At 32.8% G+C, this 25,308-nt stretch overlaps 1 protein-coding gene across 1 annotated transcript; it reads right to left on the reverse strand.

Annotated features, from left to right (window-relative positions):
* Positions 1 to 2,295: 2,295 nt before the first annotated feature.
* Positions 2,296 to 4,606, reverse strand: LOC105115808 (probable inactive receptor kinase At2g26730). Its single transcript, XM_011012836.1, has 2 exons — positions 3,418 to 4,606; positions 2,296 to 2,945 (listed from the first exon to the last, which is right to left on the reverse strand). The coding sequence occupies exons 1-2, from the start codon at positions 4,604 to 4,606 to the stop codon at positions 2,296 to 2,298; spliced, it is 1,839 nt and encodes a 612-aa protein (XP_011011138.1).
* Between the last annotated feature and the right edge of the window lie 20,702 nt (positions 4,607 to 25,308).

A 25,308-nucleotide genomic window follows, 5' to 3' on the forward strand; every position in this document is an offset into this window, starting at 1 on the left:
ATTTTGACTTACAAATATACCTAGTATGTTTATAAAGTTAATGAATCATATGTTGCATGTATTTTTAAATAAATTTGTGGTTGTGTATTTTGATGACATTCTAATCTATAACAAGAATATGAATGAGAATCTTAATGATTTGTATAATGTACTTAATGTATTGCATAGGGAATAATTATGTGTTAATCTTAAGAAGTGTACCTTTTGCATGAAAATTGTGTTTCTTAAAAATGTTGTAACTGCATTAGGTGTCAAGATAGATAAAGACAAGGTTAAGGCCATCCAAAATTGCCTTACTCCTAAATCTATAATTGAGTTAAGGAGTTTTCATGATTTTACTAGTTTTTATAGATGTTTTGTGAAGGAATTTAGTACCATAGCTACACCATTAACTAAGATAGTGAAACATTATATTAGTTTTAAATGGGGTGATAAACAAGATATGGTTTTTTAACTTATAGCTAGATAAATTATATATTACTCATGTTTTAGCTTTACTATACTTTAAAAAGGCTTTCAAAATTGCATGTGATGCTTCAAATATTGGTATTGAAGCCATGTTAATGTAAAATCAAAGACATATTATCTATTTCAGTAAAACACTTAACAGGGTAGCACTAAGTTACCTTATATTTGACAATGAACTTTATACCTTGGTGAGAGTAGTGGAGACATGACTACATTATTTTTGGCCTCAGGTTAAGAAAGAATTTTTTTTTGTATTGGTTAAATTTATGTTTTAGATGTATTTTAGGATGTTTTTGGTTGAAAAATTAATTTATTAAGGTTTCAAGGGTGTTTATTAGTTTTTAAGTGAAAATAAAATGGAAAATGATTTTTGAAATTAAAAACAAAATTTCCATTAGCTCCATTTTTCACCTCAAAACAAAAATTAGTCTTATTTTTTACAACTATTTAGATGATTGAAAACTAAGCAAGCAAGAAAAGTATTATCGACTTTTGTTTTTTTTTAAAAAAAAATGATTGTCAATGCATTTTAAATAGAAAAACAAAAGTTTGAGATTTCTAGATCTAGCTTGATTTTTAATGGGCCATATGTGATAGATCATTCGATCCTCCACACTTGGTTTGTTGTAATCCTTTATTTTTTTATGTTTTTTTCTAATTCAAATTTAGTTTCTTTAAAAAATAAATGATTAAAAATATGTTAGATATATTAATTTATTAATTTATTAAATTAATTCTAATATATTTCAAGTACTATTTTATTAAATATCATTCCATTTTTACTTTGCTTTCAAATAATATTATAGCTATCATTTTATAACATTAACAATCATTCTTTTTTACACAACCCATAATAATTTATTTTTCTAAATCAATTTGGTGACTTTTCTATACTTATCTATTTTTATTATCATATAATTAAATAAAAAATAATTTTTTTAATAAATTATTAAACTTAACTACATACATGATCTAGGGTGTTGATTTGATAAGTTAACTTGAGTTAAGTTAGATCATTCTAAGATATTAAAATCTCAATATTAAAAACTTAGATGAGGTAAGAAGCTAGGTTGTAGGTTTTCAAGTTGATTTGTTAAGCGTAGTTCAAGAACATTATTAAAGAGTTCCTCACAACAACTCATGAATATTGGATTGTTTTATGATTTCTTGTTAGATTTGTATCAAAATTATTAAAATGTTTTTTTTTAATTAAAGTTAGAAAAGAATTGTTAACAAGAGTTCTAATAATACAGGGACAAAGATTTTGAGTTCACAATTCAAATATTATGATGGATTAATTGTGTTAATAAATATTAAAACGAAGGTGTCGAATATTATAAATAATGTTATCTACAAACATAATGAAAGGAAATAAATCAAAATTTACTGGTTAATAAATCTGAATAAAATAACTAAGAGAAAGAATTCATTCTTTTATATGGTATTGGAATATCTCTCTATCAATCCTCGATAATAATGTTTACTATCTCATTCATTCTTTTCGAAAAGACTGTTAGCCAAATCATTGGATGCGTACATTAATTATATAAGCAGGAAGAAGAAAGGATTGTGCAAACATTGGTTGGCAAAGTAAACACATCAAAGGTCAAGTCTCACTCTTCATTGATGTAGTCGGCTTCTGCCTTCATTCGCAGTTACAGGCTTGGACAAGCTGTTTATTACATAGAATGTTAAATCATGAGATTGAGATGTCTTCGTACGTAAAAGCGAGATGACCAAATCAGAAAGAAGGGGGAGAAAAGATAAAAGAAAAAAACAAGGAGGGAGAAAGCTCCTAGTACTGGATCAAAGAAATGCCGTCCGTGGTCAATAATTTGAGCCAGGAGTATCCCAAGTCTCAGGTATGACAGAGTGAAGTATGCACCACTCTGGTGGACTGGATATTATTGAACCCATAGAAGAAATAGTGAATTCCTCATTTGCATTCACTATTTCCTCTATCTTCTCCATCAGTTCTTCCATAGATGGCCGCTGTTCCGGTGATTTTGATACACATTTGAGAGAGATATTGAGCAAAGGGAATGCATATTGCCTCGCAGCTTGATTGAACTCCTTGTCGAAAACTTCTCCTGTCCATTCCTCCCTTACTATGGATCTGACCCATTTAGGAAGGTCTATCCCACTCTTCTCCACAGTTTTTCCTGTTAGTAACTCAAGCATAATTATTCCAAAACTGAAAACATCGCCTTGTTCCGACAAGATTTTCTCAGGGGCTGTATAACCATTGGAGGAAAAGGACCAAACTCTCTTGGGGTCCAAAAATGTTGAAAATCCGTACTCACTGATTAGTGGTTCTTGATTTTCATCCAGCAGGATATTTGAAGGCTTAATGTTCCCATGAGGTTTGATCTCATGCTCAATAGGATTCCTATATATGAAGTCCAAACCCCTTGCAATGCCAATTGCTATTGACAGCCGATGTTTCCATGGGAACTCCCTCTTGCCTTCAATGTAGTCTGCAGGTTACCAACAACAATCTGCTGAGATATATGTATGCATGTAGGAAAGTAACACATTTCAAGATCTGAACGTGCTGGTCATAAGAATATGAGTCACGTGATACTGTGTTGTTCTTTATATCTTAACCTCATTAGTTACAACGAAAACCGAACATTAATATTTCTCGTAAGAATATATTCTGAATGGAAAGACATGCATAAACTATATTCGAGAAGCAACAAGTTCAGACATTATTTTATTCTCTTTAATTTAATGAATGTGGAACAATTTCAGATATAGGAGAGAAGTTCAAGAGTAGCCAAGCATGCCGCCTTTTACACTTCTCAGGCCTGAAATGGCTTGCACAGATCCTTTTGCATTTGAACACCCACGTGTGCACATGCATGCTAGCTTCTCTGAGTCTGAGTGCTTTTGTGTGTGCATCAAGCATGTTTGGGACAATTTTTAATCAAGAATAGCAGAACTTACCCTCTAGCAGGTTTAGCAGGCTTCCACTGCTTTGATACTTGTATATTAGAAGTTTTTCCTCATCAGTGGAATTGTAACCAACAAGGGGTAGAATGTTTGGGTGCTTCAAATTCCCAATCTGCCTCATTGTTTGGCCAAACTCCTCAAATGATATCTGCAATTTCTTCAATCTTTTGACGGCGTATACGATATTACCAAGCTTCACCTTGTACAGACTGCTGCTAGGGGTCTGGCTTTGTAAGTCAGCGGTAGCTTCAAAGAGGTCATCCAATCCGAATCTTTCTTCCTCTTGAACAAAGAAAACGAGCTCTGAGCATCTTTCTTTAGGCTTCAAGTCTTCTTGAGGCACAGGTGGAGGAGTTTTCTGAGGAGAATGTGCCAGAGATTTCAGAATCTCCCTCTCTTTGGCCGAATCAGAGAACTTCTTATTCACAAAATAAGCTAATACAGTGAGAAATACAATGCCAAAAGCTAATGGTACGATGTATATGGCTTTGCTGTACCATTTCTTTTTGCCAGAACCAGGCTTGCTTCCATTAGATGGGTCTGCAGGATGTTCGACGGAAGCAGCGTCAGTGCTATTTAGGGATACGGAGTCTGCCACTATTGCCAATTTTTGAATATTGTACATCTCCACTGCACTCTGTTTCATAGAATAATTATTTAGATGCTTGAATTCCAGTTCGGGACGAGGAATAATTACAGTTAAATAATTGTTAGAGATATCCAAGGTCCGGAGATATTTCAACTTGAATAGAGGCACAGGCACCCTCCCAGTCAAAAAATTACTGCTTAGATTTAAATAGGTCAGGCTTCTGCAATTCAATATGGAGTGAGGAATATATCCTTGGATGTGATTCTTTGCTAAGCTCAGGACTTGCAGGTGTTGGAGCCTACAAAGGGAGTCTGCATCAATTGTCCCAGCAAAGTTCTGCCTGTCAAGCCTGATTTGTGTTATAGCAGGAGGCTGAAAATTGCACTTGACTCCCCGCCACCTATACGAGCAAGGATGTGGCACTATCCCATTCCAGCTGACTCTCAGCACATTTTGGGGATCAATGGCTCTCATGAAAGTGAAGAAAGACTCAGTTTCGGACAACTCACCTCCTGAACATGCTGTGATGAAGAAAAACACGGTGATGTGTGCCAGGGCATTCAGGTGCAGATAGCAACTCCTCCTCCTCCTCATTTTACTAACATCTACTTGTTTGTTTGAACATTCGAAAACAGGATGAAAATGTGATCAAGGTGGAAAGTTTTAATCAGCAGTTTTTTCACTTTCTTTTAAGGTATCTCAAATCAGAGAAATGGACTGATACTACCAACATCACTCCTCCGTTGTTTTTGTTCGTCAGACTAAGACATTTCTTTCGTCATTTCCAAAGATTATGTAGATATGGCCAAAGTTTTAAATATTGTTCAATACTTCGTTGTCTTCTATGGGATACCGAAAAGCATATTAGAGATTCTTCACTATAGATATAATCAAAGTTGAGGTTGACCCACAACCAGAGAAGGCTGCGAATCCAGGCTCAGCCTTTGCTTACTGATAACAGTTTGAAGGGGGCCTTGCATGATTGTTTTCCAGAAATTATCTCATTAATGAATGTTTGTAAAACCTCGGGTTAGCGTCGGCTAAATTATTAAAAAATTAAGTTTGGATGAATTTGAGTTTAGCTTTTGGATTTTAAATTTTAATCGTTTGAATACCTCAAATTATTTTTTATAAAAATAGATTTTTTTTATTAATTTTGATGTGAAAACAAATTATTTAAAAAAAATAACAAAGTGATAGAAACGTCAGCAGAGAGGATTGTTTTTTATTAGAAAATAGTTGATTGTATTTAATTAAAAAAATTGAAATTTAATAACTAATAAACCCAAAATTGATGATAACTTTGAGTAACTTAGGCCATTAACATGACATGTCACAAACATCAGAATCAAAGGATATTTTGTAGAAAGCAATGCATGTCTTTTGGAACTTCTGTGCTCAAAGAACATGCATTTTCAAAGCTGCCACCATTTAATTCATCGATTAAAAAAGAAAAAAGAAAAAAAGAAGCTCATGTTTGATAAAAACCAAGTGGGAATGGACATATGTGAAACACATAAAGTAGTTGAGGGAAGTTGCACACACAAGACGACAAATTTGTGGGAATTTCTTAAACTTCAATTACAATGGAATTTTTCAATATTTTACTCCAAGAATCATGATTACATTTGAATCACTTCACCTCATCGTAGGAATATCAGAAGCTGTCAGTGCTGGAGACCGACAAAAACTAACCTTCTGGGTTGGAAAATCATTTGGATGTTTTTGCATCTGTTCATCATGTTAGGAATATTCATAACATTTCATAACCACTTTGAAGTGATTCAAATGTTTATATTTGGCTAAAGGAGGAAACACAGGTGAAATTACTTTATATTTGTGTTGCCCTTCGCTAGTAACGGCTTTGATTTGCTTGCATAGGACTTCTATAAATAACAAACTGGTGCCAGGGGAGAAGGGTGGAAATGTAGAAGTGCCGTGCCGTGCTGTCTGTAATTATTAGCTGTCATTTGTATGTATATCAGTTTCATTAGCGATAAGGTTCACTGACTTCACAAGGATGATGTTTCTTCCAAAGCTGATCATTAGGCTAAAATGTTGAGCATAGAATTATTAGATATTGGAATCACGAACATAGGTTTTTCTTTTCTTCTTCTTCTTCTTCTTCTTTTTTTTTGTATGGATAAGGTAAGTATATCATAACAAAAAAGAAGAGTAACAGCAATAGAGCAAACCTCACACAACTAGGAAGCGCAGAAAAAACCTCACCTATCCTAAAGCAACAAACAAGAAAACAAGGAAGTGGAAAGAGAGGCTAAGCGGCCATACCTTCAAAACCTAAACAATAAACAAATCAATAAAAAATAAAAATACCATTAAAAAATCCTCATAAAATATAAAAAATTTATTAACATCAAAGATATCATATTACAAAGAAGATTAACTTTAAAAACAATAAAATAAACAATATCATTATAAATAATTGAATTGTTGCTGGGAGAATCACCATGGAACTGAGCATTCATCTCCCTCCAAATATAGTAAACTGCAACATCAAATATCAATATGATTATCAATGATTTAAAAGAGCTATCTCCACCTAAAAGAGAGAGCTATAAAATAGTATTGATTTAGGATCGACACCTAAAAAGAATGAGGCATTTAGAACAAAGATCATATCAAATACGATGAGAGAACATGCAATCCAAAAATAAGTGATCAACATCTTCCCTACCAGCCTCACATAAAAAGCATTGGTTAACCTGAATGGAACTGTAGGACATGAGCTTATCCCAAGTTGAATGTTTCTTGCAAATAATAAGCCATAAGATGAAAGAGAATCACAGGATAACATGTTTATGTCATACAAGCTCTCACCATTCCACTTTGTTCTATAAAGGATGAATAGAATTCCAAACACTATAAATGGAGAAAATACCTTTAGGATTATCCTTCCAGCCCACAATATCAAACATTTTATCATCCAAGTGAAAAGAAACATGGGTACATCGAATAAACTCAATCCACATGGAAAATTTAGGAGGAGGCCAAGTTCACTCTTGACTAGTAATAATACAACTCAACCTTGCGTCTTTACCGAAGCAAGAGTTAATAATAATTTTGTCCCTAAAAACCTTCACCAAGTGACACTCAGGATGCCAATTACAAAATCATAAAGAAGTGGAACAACCATCACCTACATGGTAATATATAAGCCTTTGAATATGACTTTGAAGACCAAGAATCTTCCTCCAACTCCAAGAATAGTTCCTAGGACAAATCACCTACCAAACACTCTTACCTCACAACAATTATGAATGTATCCAAGACAATTAAATTGAATGAGTCAATCTAGTGCATATAATCTATAAGTATTTAACCATGGCAACTTGATTCTAAACCTCCAGATTTATATTACCTAAGCCCCCTTCCTTCTTTGGTAAGCAAATCTTAATCCAAGAAATTTTAGCACCACCTAAAGCAAGATTACTGTCATTCCATAAAAAGGATCTTAATAAAGAAATAATTTTCACAGTAATAGCCTTCAGAAGAATGAATAGAGAAGACTAATGCACCTGAATAGAGAAGAGGAAGGATTTGATAAGCTGAAGTCTAGCTAGATATAAAAGAGTGCAATTCATTCAACTCTTAGCCTTAGCCATAATATGCTCCACAAGGATCAAACAATTAGGAGATGTGAATTTTATAGTAATAAAAGGAACACCAAGGTACCTAATGAGCAACTTCCCTTCCTTGTAATCGAGAACATCAAGAAGCTGTATTTTAGTATCAGGCTTAACATCATATAGGAACATGCTTCTCTTGTCATTATTAGGAGACAAACTAGATAAAAGCCAAAATTGATCAATGTTATCGTTAATTAAGGAAACCATAACCACCTTAACTCAACAAAAAATCATCAAATCATTAGCAAAACATAAAGTGAGTAAGATGCTCCCTCTCATAATGCTAGTGAAATCCAAAGTCATTTTCTCTAACCATCTAACCTATCAAACCTGAGAAAACTTTCATAGCAAGAATAAGCAGGTAAGACATTACATGGTCTCCTTGCCTTGACCCTTTACCACTAGGAAAGAAACCATGAACCTCACAATTAAGAGAGACCAAAAATATAGTAATAAAGATACATTTAGCAATCCAGTTAACCATACGGGATGGAAAACCAAACATATGAAGAACAACCCATAAGAAGTCCCACCTAATTAAATCATAAGTTTTCATCAATTCCACCTTCAAAGACCACCTAAAATGATCCTCTCTTTAATAATAATTATGAAGAAGCTCTTGAAATGATACGATGTTATCACTAATATTTCACCTCTCAACAAAAACAAAATGAAATGGGTGATTAGTACTTAAAAGTGTATTTTTATCAAGGTTTTATATCATCATTTTGAACTTGAAATATCAATAACTCCTTAACTAAAGCATGTTTTATAATAATATATCTAATAATATAAGATACCTTTAATTTATGGTAAATGCTCATTTTAAATGCAGGCCTATCATATAAATGAAAGGATTGATTGACTAATGTAAGAACTAAAATTGAAAGGACAAAAAAATGGCCAAACTTAGAAAAGAGATGCTGGTGCACTCCAAACCGGAACACTGTTCGGTAATTGGGTCATATCTGGAGCTTTAGATCTCAGATTTAGGTCTACTTTATATGGATGGAAAGGTAAGGTATAGGCCTACAAATTTTATATAGAGCCCAAGATCTAAAAAGGCCATTTTCAAGTCTAAATTGGAGCAATAACAAAGAAGTCTGAATCTGTCCTCCAGCCCGAGTACTGTTCAGTGTTTGGCCCATATCTGGAGTTCTAGAAGTCAAAATGATTTGAATGTTTTACACAAGAAATCTGAGACAATTTCCTACAACTTTCATGTTGTTAAGTGGTTCCAATTTTGACGTTATCAATGACGTTTTAGGCAGACAAGAGAAGATAAGAATTGTCACCAAGTCAAGAGTTAGCCACCTACTCATCAATTAGTCTTGTTAGCTGAAAATGCTTAAAATTGGGACACCATGGGTACTTATGAGGCATTGATTAGTACTTAAAAGTGCATTTTTATCAAGGTTTTATATCATCATTTTGCACTTGAAGTATCAATAACTCCTTAACTAAAGCATGTTTTATAATAATATATCTAATAATATAAGATACCTTTAATTTGTGGTAAATGTTCATTTTAAATGCAGGCCTATCACATAAATGAAAGGATTGATTGATGACTTTAAGAACTTAAATTGCAAGGGCAAAGAAATGACCAAAATTAGAAAAGAGATGTCGGTGCAATCCAAACCAGAACACTGTTCGGTAATTGGGTCATATATGGAGCTATAGATCTCAGATTTAGGTCTACTTTATATGGATGGAAAGGTAAAATATAGGCCTACAACTTTCATATGGAGCCCAAGATCTAAAAAGGTCATTTTCAAGTCCAAATTATTGCAACAACAAAGAAGCCCGAAGCTGTCCTCCAACCCGAGCACTATTCAGTATTTTGGCCATATCTCGAGTTCTAGAAGTCCAAATGAGCTGAATTTTTTACACAAGAAAGCTGAGACAATTGTCTACAATGTTCATGTTAAGTAGCTCCAATTTTGACGTCATCAATGATGTTTTGGGCAGACAAGATAAGATAACGATTGTCACCAAGTCAAGAGTTGGCTACCCACTCATCAATTAGTCATCAAATCAATAGTTCCCAATTTTGGCCTATAAAAGGGGGCATTTTCCATGCATTTAGGCATCTTGGTGTCCAGATCAAGATCATGCTCTTACTTTCTCTCTTTGTATTTTTTGTAATGTTTATGCTTTGCTTTCATTAATATCAAGTTTATACCTTTCATTTCCTTTCATTTACTTAGCAAACTTTTATCTTATTTATATTCTTATTTTTTTTATGTATTTTTCTTTCTTTCATTATGTCTAGCTAAGTTTATTATGTCAAGGTGAAAAGGTTACACTAATGGTGTAAGAATAAGTATAGTGTAAACTTAATATGGATTTTAATGTTTGATACTAACATGTTTTGTATTTGTTATCTTTTTCACTCTTTAATACTTTGCTTGTTAAATGACTAATCTTGATTTATGTTGTATAACACTTGGTACAACAAATGCTTGGCACTTTCATAGTTCATATTGTATGGTATAACCGACACCTAAGCTATGAAAGGAACTTGATTTGTTGTTAACATAAGTTATAATCATGAATGCTTGACGAGATTTACAAGTATTAGCATTAATCAAATAAGATGACTAATGTAATCATGTTAACAATCTATAATCTGATTGGATCCTCCTTTGTGTGTGGTTTTCAATTGAATAATAAGAGTTTATACTATACTTGTTTGACATACCATTAGTGGAACCTCTAACCTTGACATTTGTTATTATTATTATTTAATCCTTACATTAATTTTCCATCTGCAAGTTCTCATCATCTTCTTCTTCTTCTCTTTATTTATTATTATTATTATTATTATTATTACTACTACTACTACTACTACTACTACTATTATTATTATTATTATAGTTATTATTGTTATTGTCATTGTTGTTATTATTGTTATTACTATTATTATTGTTGTTGTTGTTGTTGTACTATTGTCGTTTATAATTTGTACAATTAACCTCCCTGTGGTTCGACCCCGATCTTGCCAGGTTATTTATTACTTCGACACTCCTGCACTTGGGAGAAGACATCAATCTTTTCATCGTGTCAAGTTTTTGGCGCCGTTGTCGGGGAGGTAAGTTTTGTGTAAATTATAATATTTATTTTATTTTCTCTTTTCACTTTTCTTGTATATAACTTTGTTTCTTTTCTCTTGTTTTTTCTTCTTTTGTTTTCTTCTTCTTTTATTTTATTCCTACACGTGCATGAGAGTGTGGTCACATACATCAAGTGGTAGACTTTGTAGGGTATCCTCATCATTTTCAGAAAATATGGCCGAAGAAGATAATCAATCACTTCATAATGAGAATAATGAGAATAACCATGCTAAAACACTTAGAGACCACATGAATCCTCCAAGAACAAGTGCACCATCATGCATAGTTTTTCCTCCCGATGCATCTCATTTTAATTTTAAGCCAGACATTATTCAACTTTTACCTTCTTTTCATGGCTTAGAATTGGAAAATCCATACTTGCTTTTAAAGGAATTTGAGGAGGTCTGCAACATATATAATAATTTAAATTGTAGCATGAATACCATCAGATTAAAGCTTTTTCCTTTTTCATTAAAAGATAAAGCTAAAACATGGCTACAAAATTTAAGACCAGGATCCATTCGTGCTTGGGATGAAATGCAACAACAGTTTTTAAAGAAGTTTTTCCCATCTCATAGAACAAACTCTTTCAAGAGACAAATCACCTCTCATAGAACAAATTCTTTCAAAAGACAAATCACCACTTTCACTCAAAAACCAGGAGAAACATTTTACCAATGTTGGGATAGGTATCGAGACTTGCTTAGTACTTGCCCTCATCATGGTTTTGAAACATGGAGATTGGTTTCACATTTTTATGAAGGGTTAACACCTAAAGATAGGCAAATGGTTGAATTGATGTGCAATGAAACTTTTGAAGATAAAGACCCTGATGAAGCAATGGAGTACTTAGACTTGTTAGCTGAAAATGCTCAAAATTGGAACACCGCGGGTACTTATGAGGCACCGAGTAAAACTCAACCTCATACATCTAGTGGAGGTATGTACAACCTTAGGAAAGATCATGACCTTCAAGCCAAGTTTACATCTTTAGCTAGAAAAGTCGAGGCACTAGAATTGAAAAAGAGTGGTCAATTAAAATCTATTGAAAACATTGTGTGTCAAATATATGAAACAAATGAACACTCAACCAACGATTGTCCAACCTTGCCTTATTTTAAGGAATGTCTCCATGAACAAGCCCATGCTTTAAACAGTTTTCAAAGGCCCAACCACAACCCATATTCCCAAACATACAACCCTGGTTGGAGAAATCACTGAAATTTCAGTTGGAAGAGTGAGAACAACAATGCACAAACTTCACAACCACCATTTCAAGCACACCACAATTTCCAAAATTATCATGGATATGCACCTCCTTATGCTCCACCTCCTAGAACAAATCTTGAGGAAACATTGCATGCATTCATTAAAAAGCAAGAGACAATCAATACTCAACTTGCTCAAAACATGACAGATTTTAAAGATACTCTTGCAAAATTAACATCTGCTCTCAGTTTTCAAGAGAAAGGTAAGTTTCCATCTCAACCACAACAAAATCCCAAGGGGCAATACAATGCAAATGCAAGTAGTTCTGGAAGCCAACACATGGATCAAGTGAAATCAGTCACTACTCTACGTAGTGGTAAGGTTATTGAAAATCCCTCTCTTGAACCTTATGAGAAAGATGATGAGTCAATCTCTGAGGGTAAGGAAGGGGTTGAATCTGAAAATTACAAAGAAAAGACTAATTCTCCGCCAGCACTTCCATTTCCTCATGTCATGACCAAACAAAGGAAAGTCAATCACAACTCTAAAATTTTTGAAATTTTCAAACAGGTAAGAATCAATATACCTTTGCTGGATGTTATTAAACAGGTTCCTTTCTATGCTAAATTTTTAAAAGATCTATGCACTGTGAAGAGGAAACTGAATGTGAAAAAAAAACTTTCTAGCCGAACAAGTAAGTGCTATTCTTCAGAACAATAATGCTTTGAAATATAAAGACCATGGTTGTCCTACAATTTCTTGCTTTATTGGAGAGCATAAAATTGAAAGAGCCTTACTTGATCTTGGTGCTAGTGTGAATTTGCTTCCATATTCAGTTTTTCAGAGTCTCAATCTAGGTGAGTTAAAACCAACTTCTATAACTCTTTTACTTGTCGATAGATCTATAAAAGTGCCTAGAGGAATAATTGAAGATGTGTTAGTACAAGTCGATAAATTTATTTATCCTATGGATTTTATTATCTTGGACACACAACCTGTTAAAGTATGTAATTCATTTCCTGTTATTTTAGGACGTCCATTTCTTGCAACTTCTAATGCATTGATTAATTGTAGGAATGGACATTTGGAAACATGACATTGGAGATGAATATTTTCAACATTTGCAAGCAACCTGGAGAAGATAATGATTTACAAGAAGTAGATCATATTGACGAATTAGTTTATGATTAACTTGAATCTACTTTACGTAAAAATGAGTTAGATGAATCTGAAGATTTGCAAATGATTAATTCTAAGGAAGAAATCACGGATGAAACAAGCACTGAAAATGTTGATGCGGATCTTTTGTCAAAAGTGACAAAAAATTCCACATCTATCATCACATCAATCAATGATTACTTTCCTAATGAATCCTTACTTTCTTTTAGTCCAATGCCTTGGTATGATAAAAATATCAATTTTCTTGCTTTAGGAGATTTGCCAACTGATTGGAGTACTCAAGACAAAGAAAAGTTTTTTGAATGAAGTCAAGAATTTTTATTGTGATGACCCTAACTTATTCAAATATTGTCGTGATCAAATATTTCAAAGATTCATTCCCGACAATGAGGTAAGTAGTGTCATTAAACTTTGTCATTCTAAAGCATGTGGAAGTTATTTTTCATCAAAAAAGATAGCTACAAAAATATTTCAAAATGGATTTTATTGGCCCACCATGTTCGAAGACACGCATGCATTTTGCAAAACTTGTGAAAATTATCAAAAAATTGATACTGGTCAAAAAGTTTTGTTTTATAATTCTCAACTCTATTCATTCCCTACAGAGCTAAGATCAAGATGGAGCAATCCTTATGGGGCCAGTGATATTGAGAATTCAATGAATGACAATGTTTTTAAGGAAAATGGACATCGTTTGAAAGCTTACTTTGATAATTTTCCTAGTGAAAATAAATTAACTAGTTTGAATGATCTTGTAGATAAAGGTTGATTATTTTGCTTTTCTCACATTGTTTTTGTGTTTCTTTTTGAGTGATTTTTACTTGTTTCTATCACCCCGGTCAAATAGCGGACAATGGTACTCCATGACTTAAGTCGATTCTTTCAGTTTCCCATAATAACTGATATCTGTGTATATATTTGTGCAATTCTTTGAATCTCTGCTCTAATTCTCATTTGAAAATAGACACTAATCTTAAGAAATTGAAAAAGTATTTTCCCGCTCTACCCTAGAATGCGATTACAAAAATTTACCTTACTAGATGTGTAAGATTGAGATTGTTAATGAATCATGTAATTCCTAAAGATATTTGCTGGTTGATTGAAGCAAAGGTTCGATTATCAGGTGAGTCCTCTGACTCCTTCATTTCACACATGCCTAAAACAGGTAAAAGCACTTTTGCAAAGAAATGTCGTGCAAAACGACTGAAAGTCTGTCATCGATGTGCTAGATGGACTTGTAATGCACAATGTCATTCTTTAGGAATGGTATCTATAAACCATGAAGATAAAATACAATTCATTAAGGATGGCCCGAGTAAGGAGTCTTTAGATAATCTTCTATTAACTCTTTAGACGCATCCTAGTGGAGATGTGTATCGTGCAATTCATGATTTATGGCCCTATTTTCATAAAGAACATGGTCGACTTAGTCTTGGGAATCTGACTAAAAAAGACCTTGTTTGCCAGTTTTTAAAAAAACTAGATAGGAAGCCTATCCTCGACCCATAGAGGTCGTAGGGGTATCTTAACACCTAATGCCCTAAGACCAACTGGTCTGGGAGTCATTAACCGAAAGCTCATTACATGGGTTAAAGATGCATGGTGTTTTAAGTTATATGTATATATATTAAAAATAATAATAATAATAATCCCAACCCAAGGAAGTTAACCTTAAACATTAGAATAAAAATTTTGTTTTCTTCCAAGAAAAGCCCTATAATTATGTGTTGATATATTGAGCACAAAAGAAAGGTTTATTAATATTTTGTTAAGAGGTATTGAGTAGATATATAAATTTAATGAGAGTTTGTTTATCTAGATAGATTAATGGAAGTTGAATGATGAATACCTTACTTTGTGGAATTTGCAAATTGTTTTTCTATTTTAACGCTTTGATTACTAGAGACTAGTAACAAGCTGGTTAGGGGGTGTGATTAGTACTTAAAAGTGCATTTTTATCAAGGTTTTATATCGTGATTAGTACTTAAAAGTGTATTTTTATCAAGGTTTTATATCATCATTTTGAACTTGAAGTATCAATAACTCCTTAACTAAAGCATGTTTTATAATAATATATCTAATAATATAAGATACCTTTAATTTATGGTAAATGTTCATTTTAAATGCAGGCCTATCACATAAATAAAAGGATTGATTGATGAATTTAAGAACTGAAATTGAAAGGACAAAGAGATGGCCAAACTTAGAAAAGAGATGTCGGTGCAATCCAAACCAGAATACTGTTCGGTAATTGGGTCATATCTGGAGCTGTAGATCTGAAATTTAGGTCTACTTTATATGCATGGAAAGGTAAGATATAGGCCTACAACTTTCATATGAAGCCCAAGATCTAAAAAGGCCATTTTCAAGTCCAAATTGGAGCAACAACAAAGAAATTCGAATATGTCCTCCAGCCCGAGCACTGTTCAGTGTTTGACCCATATTTGGAGTTCTAGAAGTTAAAATGATCTGAACTTTTGACACAAGAAAGCTGTGATAATTTTCTATAACTTTCGTGTTTTCAAGTGGTTCCAATTTTGATGTTATCGATAACATTTTGGGCAGACAAGAGAAGATAAGGATTGTCACCAAGTCAAGAGTTCGCCACTTACTCATCAATTAGTCATCAATTTAATAGTTTCCAATTTTGGCCTATAAAAGGAGGCATTTGCCATGCATTTAGGCATCTTGGTTTCCAGATCAAGATCATGCTCTTGCTTTCTCTCTTGGTATTTTTAATAATGTTTATGCTTTGCTTTCATTAATATCAAGTTTATGCCTTTCATTTCCTTTCCTTTATGATGTAACCATATTATTCGATAGTTTCACCTAGTTTTACCTAATGTTTTGTCCATGTTTTATATGTAAAATGCCTTGATATTCTTTGTTTTATGTTTTGAAGGCACTTTTGGATGAAAAATGCAAAAAGGAGTAAATTGGAGATAATTGGCAGATTTGATGTTCAGTCGATGTTTTGTGCAGAGCGTGAGTTCTAGAGATCGAAATGAAGTGATTCCAGTGGCTCTAAAACGCTAATATCCATAGCTTTCTGGAAATGTAATGCAAGAAAAATAAGAAGAGGAAGATCATGGAAATCACATCCTTCAAAGTCAAATCTCGCATTCTGCCACTGTTGACCTTTGTCCATTCAAAATTCCATATCTGGAGCTATAGAGGTCCAATCGATGCAAACTCAATTGTTTTAGATTGCTAACTCAAAGGCCTAGAAACGCTCCAACTTTTAGCGAAAAACGATGTTAGATGAGGGAGATATGAGTTTTCAAAGATAACAACTAAATTCTACCAGCAAACAGGTTTCGTGAAGAAATGAGTCCAAATTATGTTTCGAAGCTTCTAAACTGTCATCCAAGTTGTAATTTCAGCAATTTAGCCCCTCTAGTAAATCAATCCAGAAGGTCAAGAAAAATAGCCACCAACCTCAAACCACCAACAACAAACCAGCTGCAAGTTGAAATGTTGCCATTGTCAAAGAAGATGGCTACCATTGTCAAAGAAAGAAGGCCAACTTGTGAGAGTAAAAGAGGGCTGCTGGAGCAGCATTTGCAGCCTCTTGATATTGTCAAAGAAGGAGGCTACAATGGTGGGTTGTTGGTGGTAACTACTAATGTCAAAGTTTGGCAAGTTTGGCAGCCACCATTGTTGATAAAGAAGCAAGAGGAGCTGCCATTGAAGCCTATATATAGACACCAAGAGAGCCAAGAAAAGAGAAGAGGGAGTGCAATAGAATCAAAGAAAGGTGGTAGCAACTAGAAGTGAATAAACACAAACTCTCCTCTCTACATACTAGAAATAATGCTTTCTTTTATCTTTAGGAATAGTTGTTCAATAGATATGCAAGGCTAAGCTCTTTTCTTGGTTGCAAGGACGCGGAAACTTTCAGATTTCAAGAACTGTGAGATTTATTCTTTCATTTATTTTCAGTTTGTATTATGAATGAGTATGATTGTTTTCCTATGCATATTTTCTATGATTGTTGTTGATAATTGCTAGAGCAGACTCTAAGTTATTATTGTGAACAATCTATTGCTAAGTTTTGTATCAAAACCGGAGTTAGGGTATATAAACTTGTGAAGCAACTAAGATTGATAATTGTGGCGGAACTACGTTATTAAACTTAGGAAAAACATTCGATCAAAGCAACACAAGCAGACAACTTGGTTGTTAAGATTAATGAATTTATCTAGATCTTAAGGCTGCCATTAGATTAAATCATTAGTGCGGACACTGTGATTATTTGTTAGTTAGGGCTAGTTATACGGCGGATCCGTTAATTAACCAAAGTTAAGAAAAGTTAAAAATTCAGAATATAAACTGGAGTTTCATTTCAAGGATCGGTTCTGATTTCTGTAGGTGGATGTGTGCTTGTGACCAAGGTTTGTTTTCTTGATAAATTTCAGTTTTAATTGATTGTGTTCACTAGTTTAATTTCTTCCATAGTTTAGATTATCACAAATCAAAACCCCCCAATTTCATAACGTATAACATAAAAATCTAAACTAAATCTTCCTCGTGGGATCGATCCCTTGCTTGCTCTATACTATCTTGTGTGTTTTAAGCTAGGGTAATTAATTTGTGCGACCGCGACATCGCAACACTTTACTTAGTTAACTCTTATCTTATTTATGTTCTTATTTTGTTTATTTATTTTTCTTTGTTTCATTATGTTTAGCTAAGTTTATTATGTTAAGGTGAAAATATTACATTAATGGTGTAAGAATAAGTATAATGTAAACTCAATATGGACATTAATGTTTGATACTAACATGTTTTGTATTTGTTATCTTGTTCACTCTTTAATACTTTGCTTGTTAAATGACTAATCTTGATTTATGTTATATAACAGCTGATAAAACAAATGCTTGGAACTTTCATAGCCCATATTGTATGGTATAACCGACACCTGAGCTATGAAAGAAACTTAATTTGTTGTTAACATAAGTTATAATTATGAATGCTTGGCGAGATTTACAAGTATTAGCATTAATTGAATAAGATGACTAATGTAATCATGTTAACAATTTATAATTAGATTGAAACCTCCTTTGTGTGTGGTTTCCATTTGAATAATAAGAGTTTATACTATACTTGTTTGACATACCATTAGTGGAACCTCTAATCCTGACATTTGTTGTTATCATTGTTTAATCCTTACATTAATATTCCATCTCAAAGTTCTCATCTTCTTTTTCTTCTTCTCCTTCTTTTTCTTTATTGTTGTTGTTGTTGTTGTTGTTGTTGTTACTACTACTACTACTATTATTGTTATTATTATTATTATTATTATTATTATTATTACTATTATTATTATTGTTGTTATTATTACTATTGTTATTGTTTATAATTGTTGTCTATAATTTGTACAATTAACCTCCCTGTGGTTCGACCCCGGTCTTGCCAGGTTATTTATTACTTCGACACTCCTGCACTTGGGAGAGGATATCAATCTTTTAGTCGTATCAACAAGCTAACCAAATTTGGAAGCATACTCTAACTCTATTAGCAATAATCTTTGCAATGCATTTGTAAATGGATTATAACAAGAAATAGTCATAAAAGCCTTAACCCTTAAAGGATTAGGAACGTTAGGAATTAAAGCTATAGTAGTAGCATTCACCAGTTTGAGTAACTAGCCAGAATTGAAGAAGGACCAAACAATATTAATAGTGTCAACTAACAATACTTCAAGTTTTCTTAAAGAAACCCATATTGAACCTGTATGGATCGGGATTCTTATTATCTTTAAAAGAGAAGAGGACCTTCTGAATTTCATCATCACTAATATGAGTTTCAAGACTCATGGTTTAAGAATAAGACAACCACCAATAAAAAGTCTCACAAATAAAAGAATAGTCAATAATAAAATTTGAACAAGACCCCCCAAAAGATTCTCAAAGTAGTTAATAATGGTGTCATTTACCTCCTTTGCATCAGTAATAAAAGTGTCAATATTATTATGAATGGAAAGAATTTGTTTGTGATAGTGATGATACTTAACTGAGTTAAAAGGAAAACTTTGAATTCTCGTCCTTTAAATTCAGCCATTGAACTCGATATTTTTTCCTAATACCAAAATTTCATCGAGACCCCCCAAAAGATTCTCAAAATAGTTAACAATGGTGTTATATACCTCTTTTTCATCAGTAATAAAAGTGTCAATATTATTATGAATGAAAAGAATTTTTTTGCGACAGTGATGATACTTGACCAAGTTAAAAGAAAACTTTGAATTCTTATCCCTTGAATTCAACCATTGAACCCGATATTTTTGCCTGATATACCTCTCCTTGGCTTGAGCAAGTCTCACATACTCCTTTACCAATATAAACTCAATTCTATGAATATCCAAATCAAGAGGGTTTTCCTACACCAGCATTGAGCATCTTTTATGGCTTTCCTAGCCGTCAAAACCCTCTTCAGTTTTTTAGCAAAAAACTTCTTATTAAATTCTTTCAAAACAACCTTAACATACTTTAACTTTTTACACAAAATAAACATGAGAGTACTAGTGACTTCCTCCTCATAGGCCTTGACAGTAATCTGTACAAACTTAGGATAATCAACCTAAAAATCAAAATACTTGAAAGGAACCTTCCTTTTAGGCAAGTACATAAGCTTAACTAACATCAAAAAATTATTCAAGATACCAAAAGGATGCAAAAAAGCTTTAGAAACTGCAAAATCACACTTCCATTTCATATTACAATTATTGATTAATCCAAGTAAACATAAAACCAAAGAATCTAAGGTCCTCTAAACCTAATTGAATAAGACAATTATTAAGGTCATTTTTTCCATGGCGACTACCATATAGCACCACTCTTTTCTTATCTAAAGAATAAATAACATAAAAATCACTTATAAGGATCAATAAAGTGGACTCTCAACTATCATTATGACTCACAATATCAAACCATAAAGCCTCATGTTTAAAAAAACTATTATCTTTATAAATGATAGAAGCGTTGAAGCAAGTATTGGTACCCAACATATTAACACAAACATAAATAATCTAATTCAAACTACCTAAAACATCCATCTTCACCACATCAACATCCCAACAAATTCAAATTCGAATGCAACATGAGAAATCATAATAATACAAGAAAGACCAATTTTGAAGAAGAAGAAATCTAGAAACACTATCTTTATTGCTTTCTCCAACTTGAGTTTCAACTAACCCAAAAAAATCCACCTTTTCATGGTGGACATTCAACTATAAATGTTTTATAGGATCATTCAAACCTCTAACATTACAACATTTGATAAACATAAAAAATGTAGAGAGGAAGACAAACAACAACACAAAGATTACCTTAATTTACCCTTTTAAGGAACCTAATTTCTTTTTCTTCTTGGAAAAACCTAGCAAAAGCTTCTTCTTTTTCTCAAGAAAGTCATTATCCTTACTTGCAAGTTGATTAATGATACAACGAAAAGATTGTTGTCTTCTCCCAAGTGCAGGAGTGTCGAAGTAATAAATAACCCGACAAGACCGAGGTCGAACCATAGGGAGGTTAATTGTACAAATTATAAACAACAATTATAAACAACAATAATAACAATAACTATAATAGTAGTAGTAGTAGTAGTAGTAGTAGTAGTACTAATATTAGTAGTAATAATAATAATAATAATAATAATAATAATAATAGTATTAGTAGTACTAATAATAATAATAATAATAATAATAATAATAATAAAGAAAGAGAAGAAGAAGAAGATGATGATGATGATGATGATGAGAACTTTTAGATGGAAAATTAACGTAAGGATTAAATAATGATAACAAGCAATGTCAAGGTTAGAGGATCCACTAATGGTATGTCAAACAAGTATAGTATAAACTCTTATTATTCAATTGGAAACCACACACAAAGGAGGTTCCAATCGAATTATAGATTATTAACATGATTACATTAGTCATCTTATTCAATTAATGCTAATACTTGTAAATTTCATCAAGCATTCATGATTATAACTTATGTTAACAACAAATCAAGTTCCTTTCATAGCTCAGGTGTCGGCTATGAAAGTGCCAAGCAGTTGTTGTACCAAGTGTTATACAACATAAATCAAGCTTAGTCATTTAACAAGCAAAGTATTAAAGAGTGAACAAGATAACAAATATAAAACATGTTAGTATCAAACATTAAAGTCCATATTAAGTTTATACTATACTTATTTCTTACACCATTAGTGTAACCTTTTCACCTTGACATAATAAACTTAGCTAGACATAATGAAAGAAAGAAAAATAAATAAACAAAATAAGAACATGAATAAGATTAAAGTTAACTAAGTAAATGCAAGGAAATGAAAGGCATAAACTTGATATTAATGAAAGTAAAGCATAAACATTACAAAAAATACAAAGAGAGAAAGCAAGAGCATGATCTTGATCTGGAAACCGAGATGCCTAAATGCATGGCAAATGCCTCCTTTTATAGGCCAAAATTGGGAACTATTGATTTGATGACTAATTGATAAGTGGGTGGCCAACTCTTGACTTGGTGACAATCTTTATCTTCTCTTGTCTGCCCAAAATGTCATTTCTAACGTCAAAATTGGAGCCACTTGAAAACATGAAAGTTGTAGGAAATTGTCTCAGCTATCTTGTGTAAAACATTCAGCTCATTTGGACTTCTAGAACTCTAAATATAGCAAAAATACTGAACAGTGCTCGGGCTGGAGGACAGCTTTAGGCTTCTTTGTTGTTGCAACAATTTGGACTTGAAAATGGCCTTTTTAGATCTTGGGCTCCATATGAAAGTTGTAGGCCTATGTCTTACCTTTCCATCCATATAAAGTAGACCTATATCTGAGATATATAGCTCCAGATATGACCTAATTACCGAATAGTGTTCCGGTTTGGATTGTACCGACATCTCTTTTCTAAGTTTGGCCATCTCTTTATCCTTTCAATTTCAGTTCTTAAATTCATCAATCAATCCTTTCATTTATATGATAGACCTGCATTTAAAATCAATAGTTACCATAAATTAAAGGTATCTTATATTATTAGATATATTATTATAAAACATGCTTTAATTAAGGAGTTATTGATACTTTAAGTGCAAAATGATGATATAAAACCTTGATAAAAATGCACTTTTAAGTATTAATTAATTAACATGTCATTTGCTGACAGAATTCAAATAAGATTAAAGAGGACCTACCAATATTAAAAACATAGACTCTTGATCAGTACACTCTCTATCCATATCACCTTCCTTAACTTCAATATCAATCTCCTTCTTATGCCCATTGAACTCACTTATAGAAGAAGGAGGCTGGATAGATTTTCCATTAATGGTCTCCCAAGTAAAAGTATTGGATTTGATAGTCCTTTAATCTAAAATAGTACATGTATGCCCTTCTCTTACATTATATCTCCTCATAAACAATTCATAACAAAATTAGAAAAATGGATTCTCATCTTTATTACAATCAATATCTCACACACTAGATGCATAATGACCATTCTCACTATTCTTAAAGCCCTTATTCCTTTTAACAACTTCCTTACAAAATTGCAAGCTAAAGAACGTTATATAACATCAGCATTGCAAGTACAATAACTTCAAGCTTGATTTTGACGTTGATACATCCAATATTTCTCAAAACTCAAGACATGAAAGTTGTGGAAATCTAGATTACAAAAGATTACATAGAGGTGTTAAAATTGTCCAAAATCACCCAATTAACTTTGTTTTGCACTTTTAAGTACTAATCACACCCCTCAACCAGCTTATTACTAGTCCCTAGTAATCAAAGCATTAAAATAGAAAAACAATTTGCAAATTCCACAAAGCAAAGTATTCATCATTTAACTTTCATTAATTTATCCAGATAAGCAAACTCTCTTTAAATTTATATACCTGCTCAATACCTCTTAACAAGATATTCATAAGCCTTTCTTTTGTGCTCAATGTATCAACACATAATTATGGGGCTTTTCTTGGAAGAAAACAAAATTTTTGATCTAATGTTTAAGGTTAACTTCCTTGGGTTGAGATTATTATTTTTGTCTTTTTAAAAAAAAAATATATATATACATATAATTTAAAAACACCATGCATCTTTAACCCATGTAACGAGCTTTCGGCTAATAACTCCCAAACCAGTTGGTCTTAGGGCATTAGGTGTTAAAACACCCTTACGAGCTTAGTAACTCGGGTTGCAATTATTGATATGTAGATAGTGCAATGTTTGATTCCCTTAAGCTTTTCTCCCCAACCCATGTAACAAGTGTTTGGCCAATAGCTCCCAAGTCAGTTGACTTTAGGGTATTAGGTGTTAAAACACTCCTTCGGGCTTAATTGCTTAGGTTAGGGAGGCTACGCAACCAAACTTATCTACATTTTTATTATCATCATTTTTTTTTATTTTTTTTTCTTTTTTTTTAATTATATACTATCTCGTTCCCTTAGTTGTTACCTTTAACAAAAGAACATAAATAATGTAATAATTCAATATGCAACCCAGAACCCTATGTTAAAGTGTGTGTGTGTAAATTAAGGTTTAAGAATACATGTTAAATAAGTATATGAGCAGAATTAAGTGATAACAATGCGAGAGTTTGTAAATCTAAATATTTCAAGAAGTACTATGATAGACCTTGTTAAGAATGGTTACTAAGATGCGTCTCAAGAGTCATAAAAAGATCTTCTTTACTCTGCCATCATAGTAACAACAATTTTGCACATGCTTTATGAAATAGAAAACATTTTTTTTTATCAACTACTACCCTCTCCCCCCCAACCAAAACGAGACATTGTCCTCAATGTTCTAAGGTAGAAAGATAGAGTATAGAAGATATCACCTGGAATAACAAACACTGACAAACCTGAAACACACTTAAACAAATATAAGAAACAACAAAACACAAATATTATGCTATTAATAAAACCAAAAGACAAAAGTTTTTGCAAACAAAAATTCAAATCGCAGTTGTGATTGTGGCTCACATCTTCCCTTGGTTTTACGTCCAAGAACGGCTTAAACACCCTCTATGGGTTGGGGATAGGCTTCCCATCCAGTTTTCTTAAAAACCGACAAATAGAGTCTTTTTTAGTCAGATTCCCAAGACTATGTCGAGCATGTTCCTTATAGAATATTGGTCATAAATCATGAATTGCATGATGCTTATCTCGACTATGATGAGACTTAAAAGTCAATAGAAGATTATCTAAAGACTCTCTGTGTTTTGAAATAAATCCCACCTTTTGACAATTTTCACAGGTTTTGCGGAATACATGTGATTCCTTGAATATGGTGGGCCAATAAAATCTGCTTTGTAAGATTTCTACAATCCTCTTTTTTTACGAGAAATGATCCCCACGTGCCTTAGAGTGACAAAATTTAATGAAATTACTTACCTCAATGTCGAGAATGCATTTTTGAAATATTTGATCAGGACAATAATTGAATAAGTAGGGGTCATCCCAATAAAAATTTTGCACATTGCTCAAAAAAAATTTTTTCTCTTCGGTACTCTAGTGAGCTGGTAAAAATCCTAAAGCAAGAAAATAGATATTTTTAGCAAACCAAGGCATTGAACTAAGAGAAAGTAGAGATTCATCAGGAAAGTAATCATCGATTGGTGTGATGTCGGGTGTCGAATCTGTTGTCACTTTTAATAAAAGATTCGCATCAACATTTCCAATGCCTTTTTCTTCCTTGATTTCTTCTTGATTGGTCATGGCATGAGAAAATGGAAGTGTTGGAGGGGAATCAGTCTTTTCTTTGCAATGTTCAGATTCAACCCCTTCCTTACCCTTAGAGATTGACTCATCATCTTTCTCACAAGGTTCAAGAATTGGTTTGTGAATAACCTTACCATTATGAAGAGTGGTGACTGATTTGACTTCATCTATGTCTTGACTTTCAGAACTACTTGCATTTGCAATGTATTGCCCATTGGGATTTTGCTGTGGTTGAGATGGAAACATACCTTTCTCTTGAAAATTGAGAGCATATGTGAATTTTGCAAGAGTATCTGACACGACGAAAAGATTGATGTCTTCTCCCAAGTGCAGGAGTGTCGAAGTAATAAATAACCCGGCAAGACCGGGGTTGAACCACAGGGAGGTTAATTGTACAAATTATAAACGACAATTATAAA

This window comes from Populus euphratica, unplaced genomic scaffold (assembly GCF_000495115.2).
Source record: "Populus euphratica unplaced genomic scaffold, PopEup_1.0 scaffold758.1, whole genome shotgun sequence".
NCBI classification, from domain to species: domain Eukaryota; kingdom Viridiplantae; phylum Streptophyta; class Magnoliopsida; order Malpighiales; family Salicaceae; genus Populus; species Populus euphratica.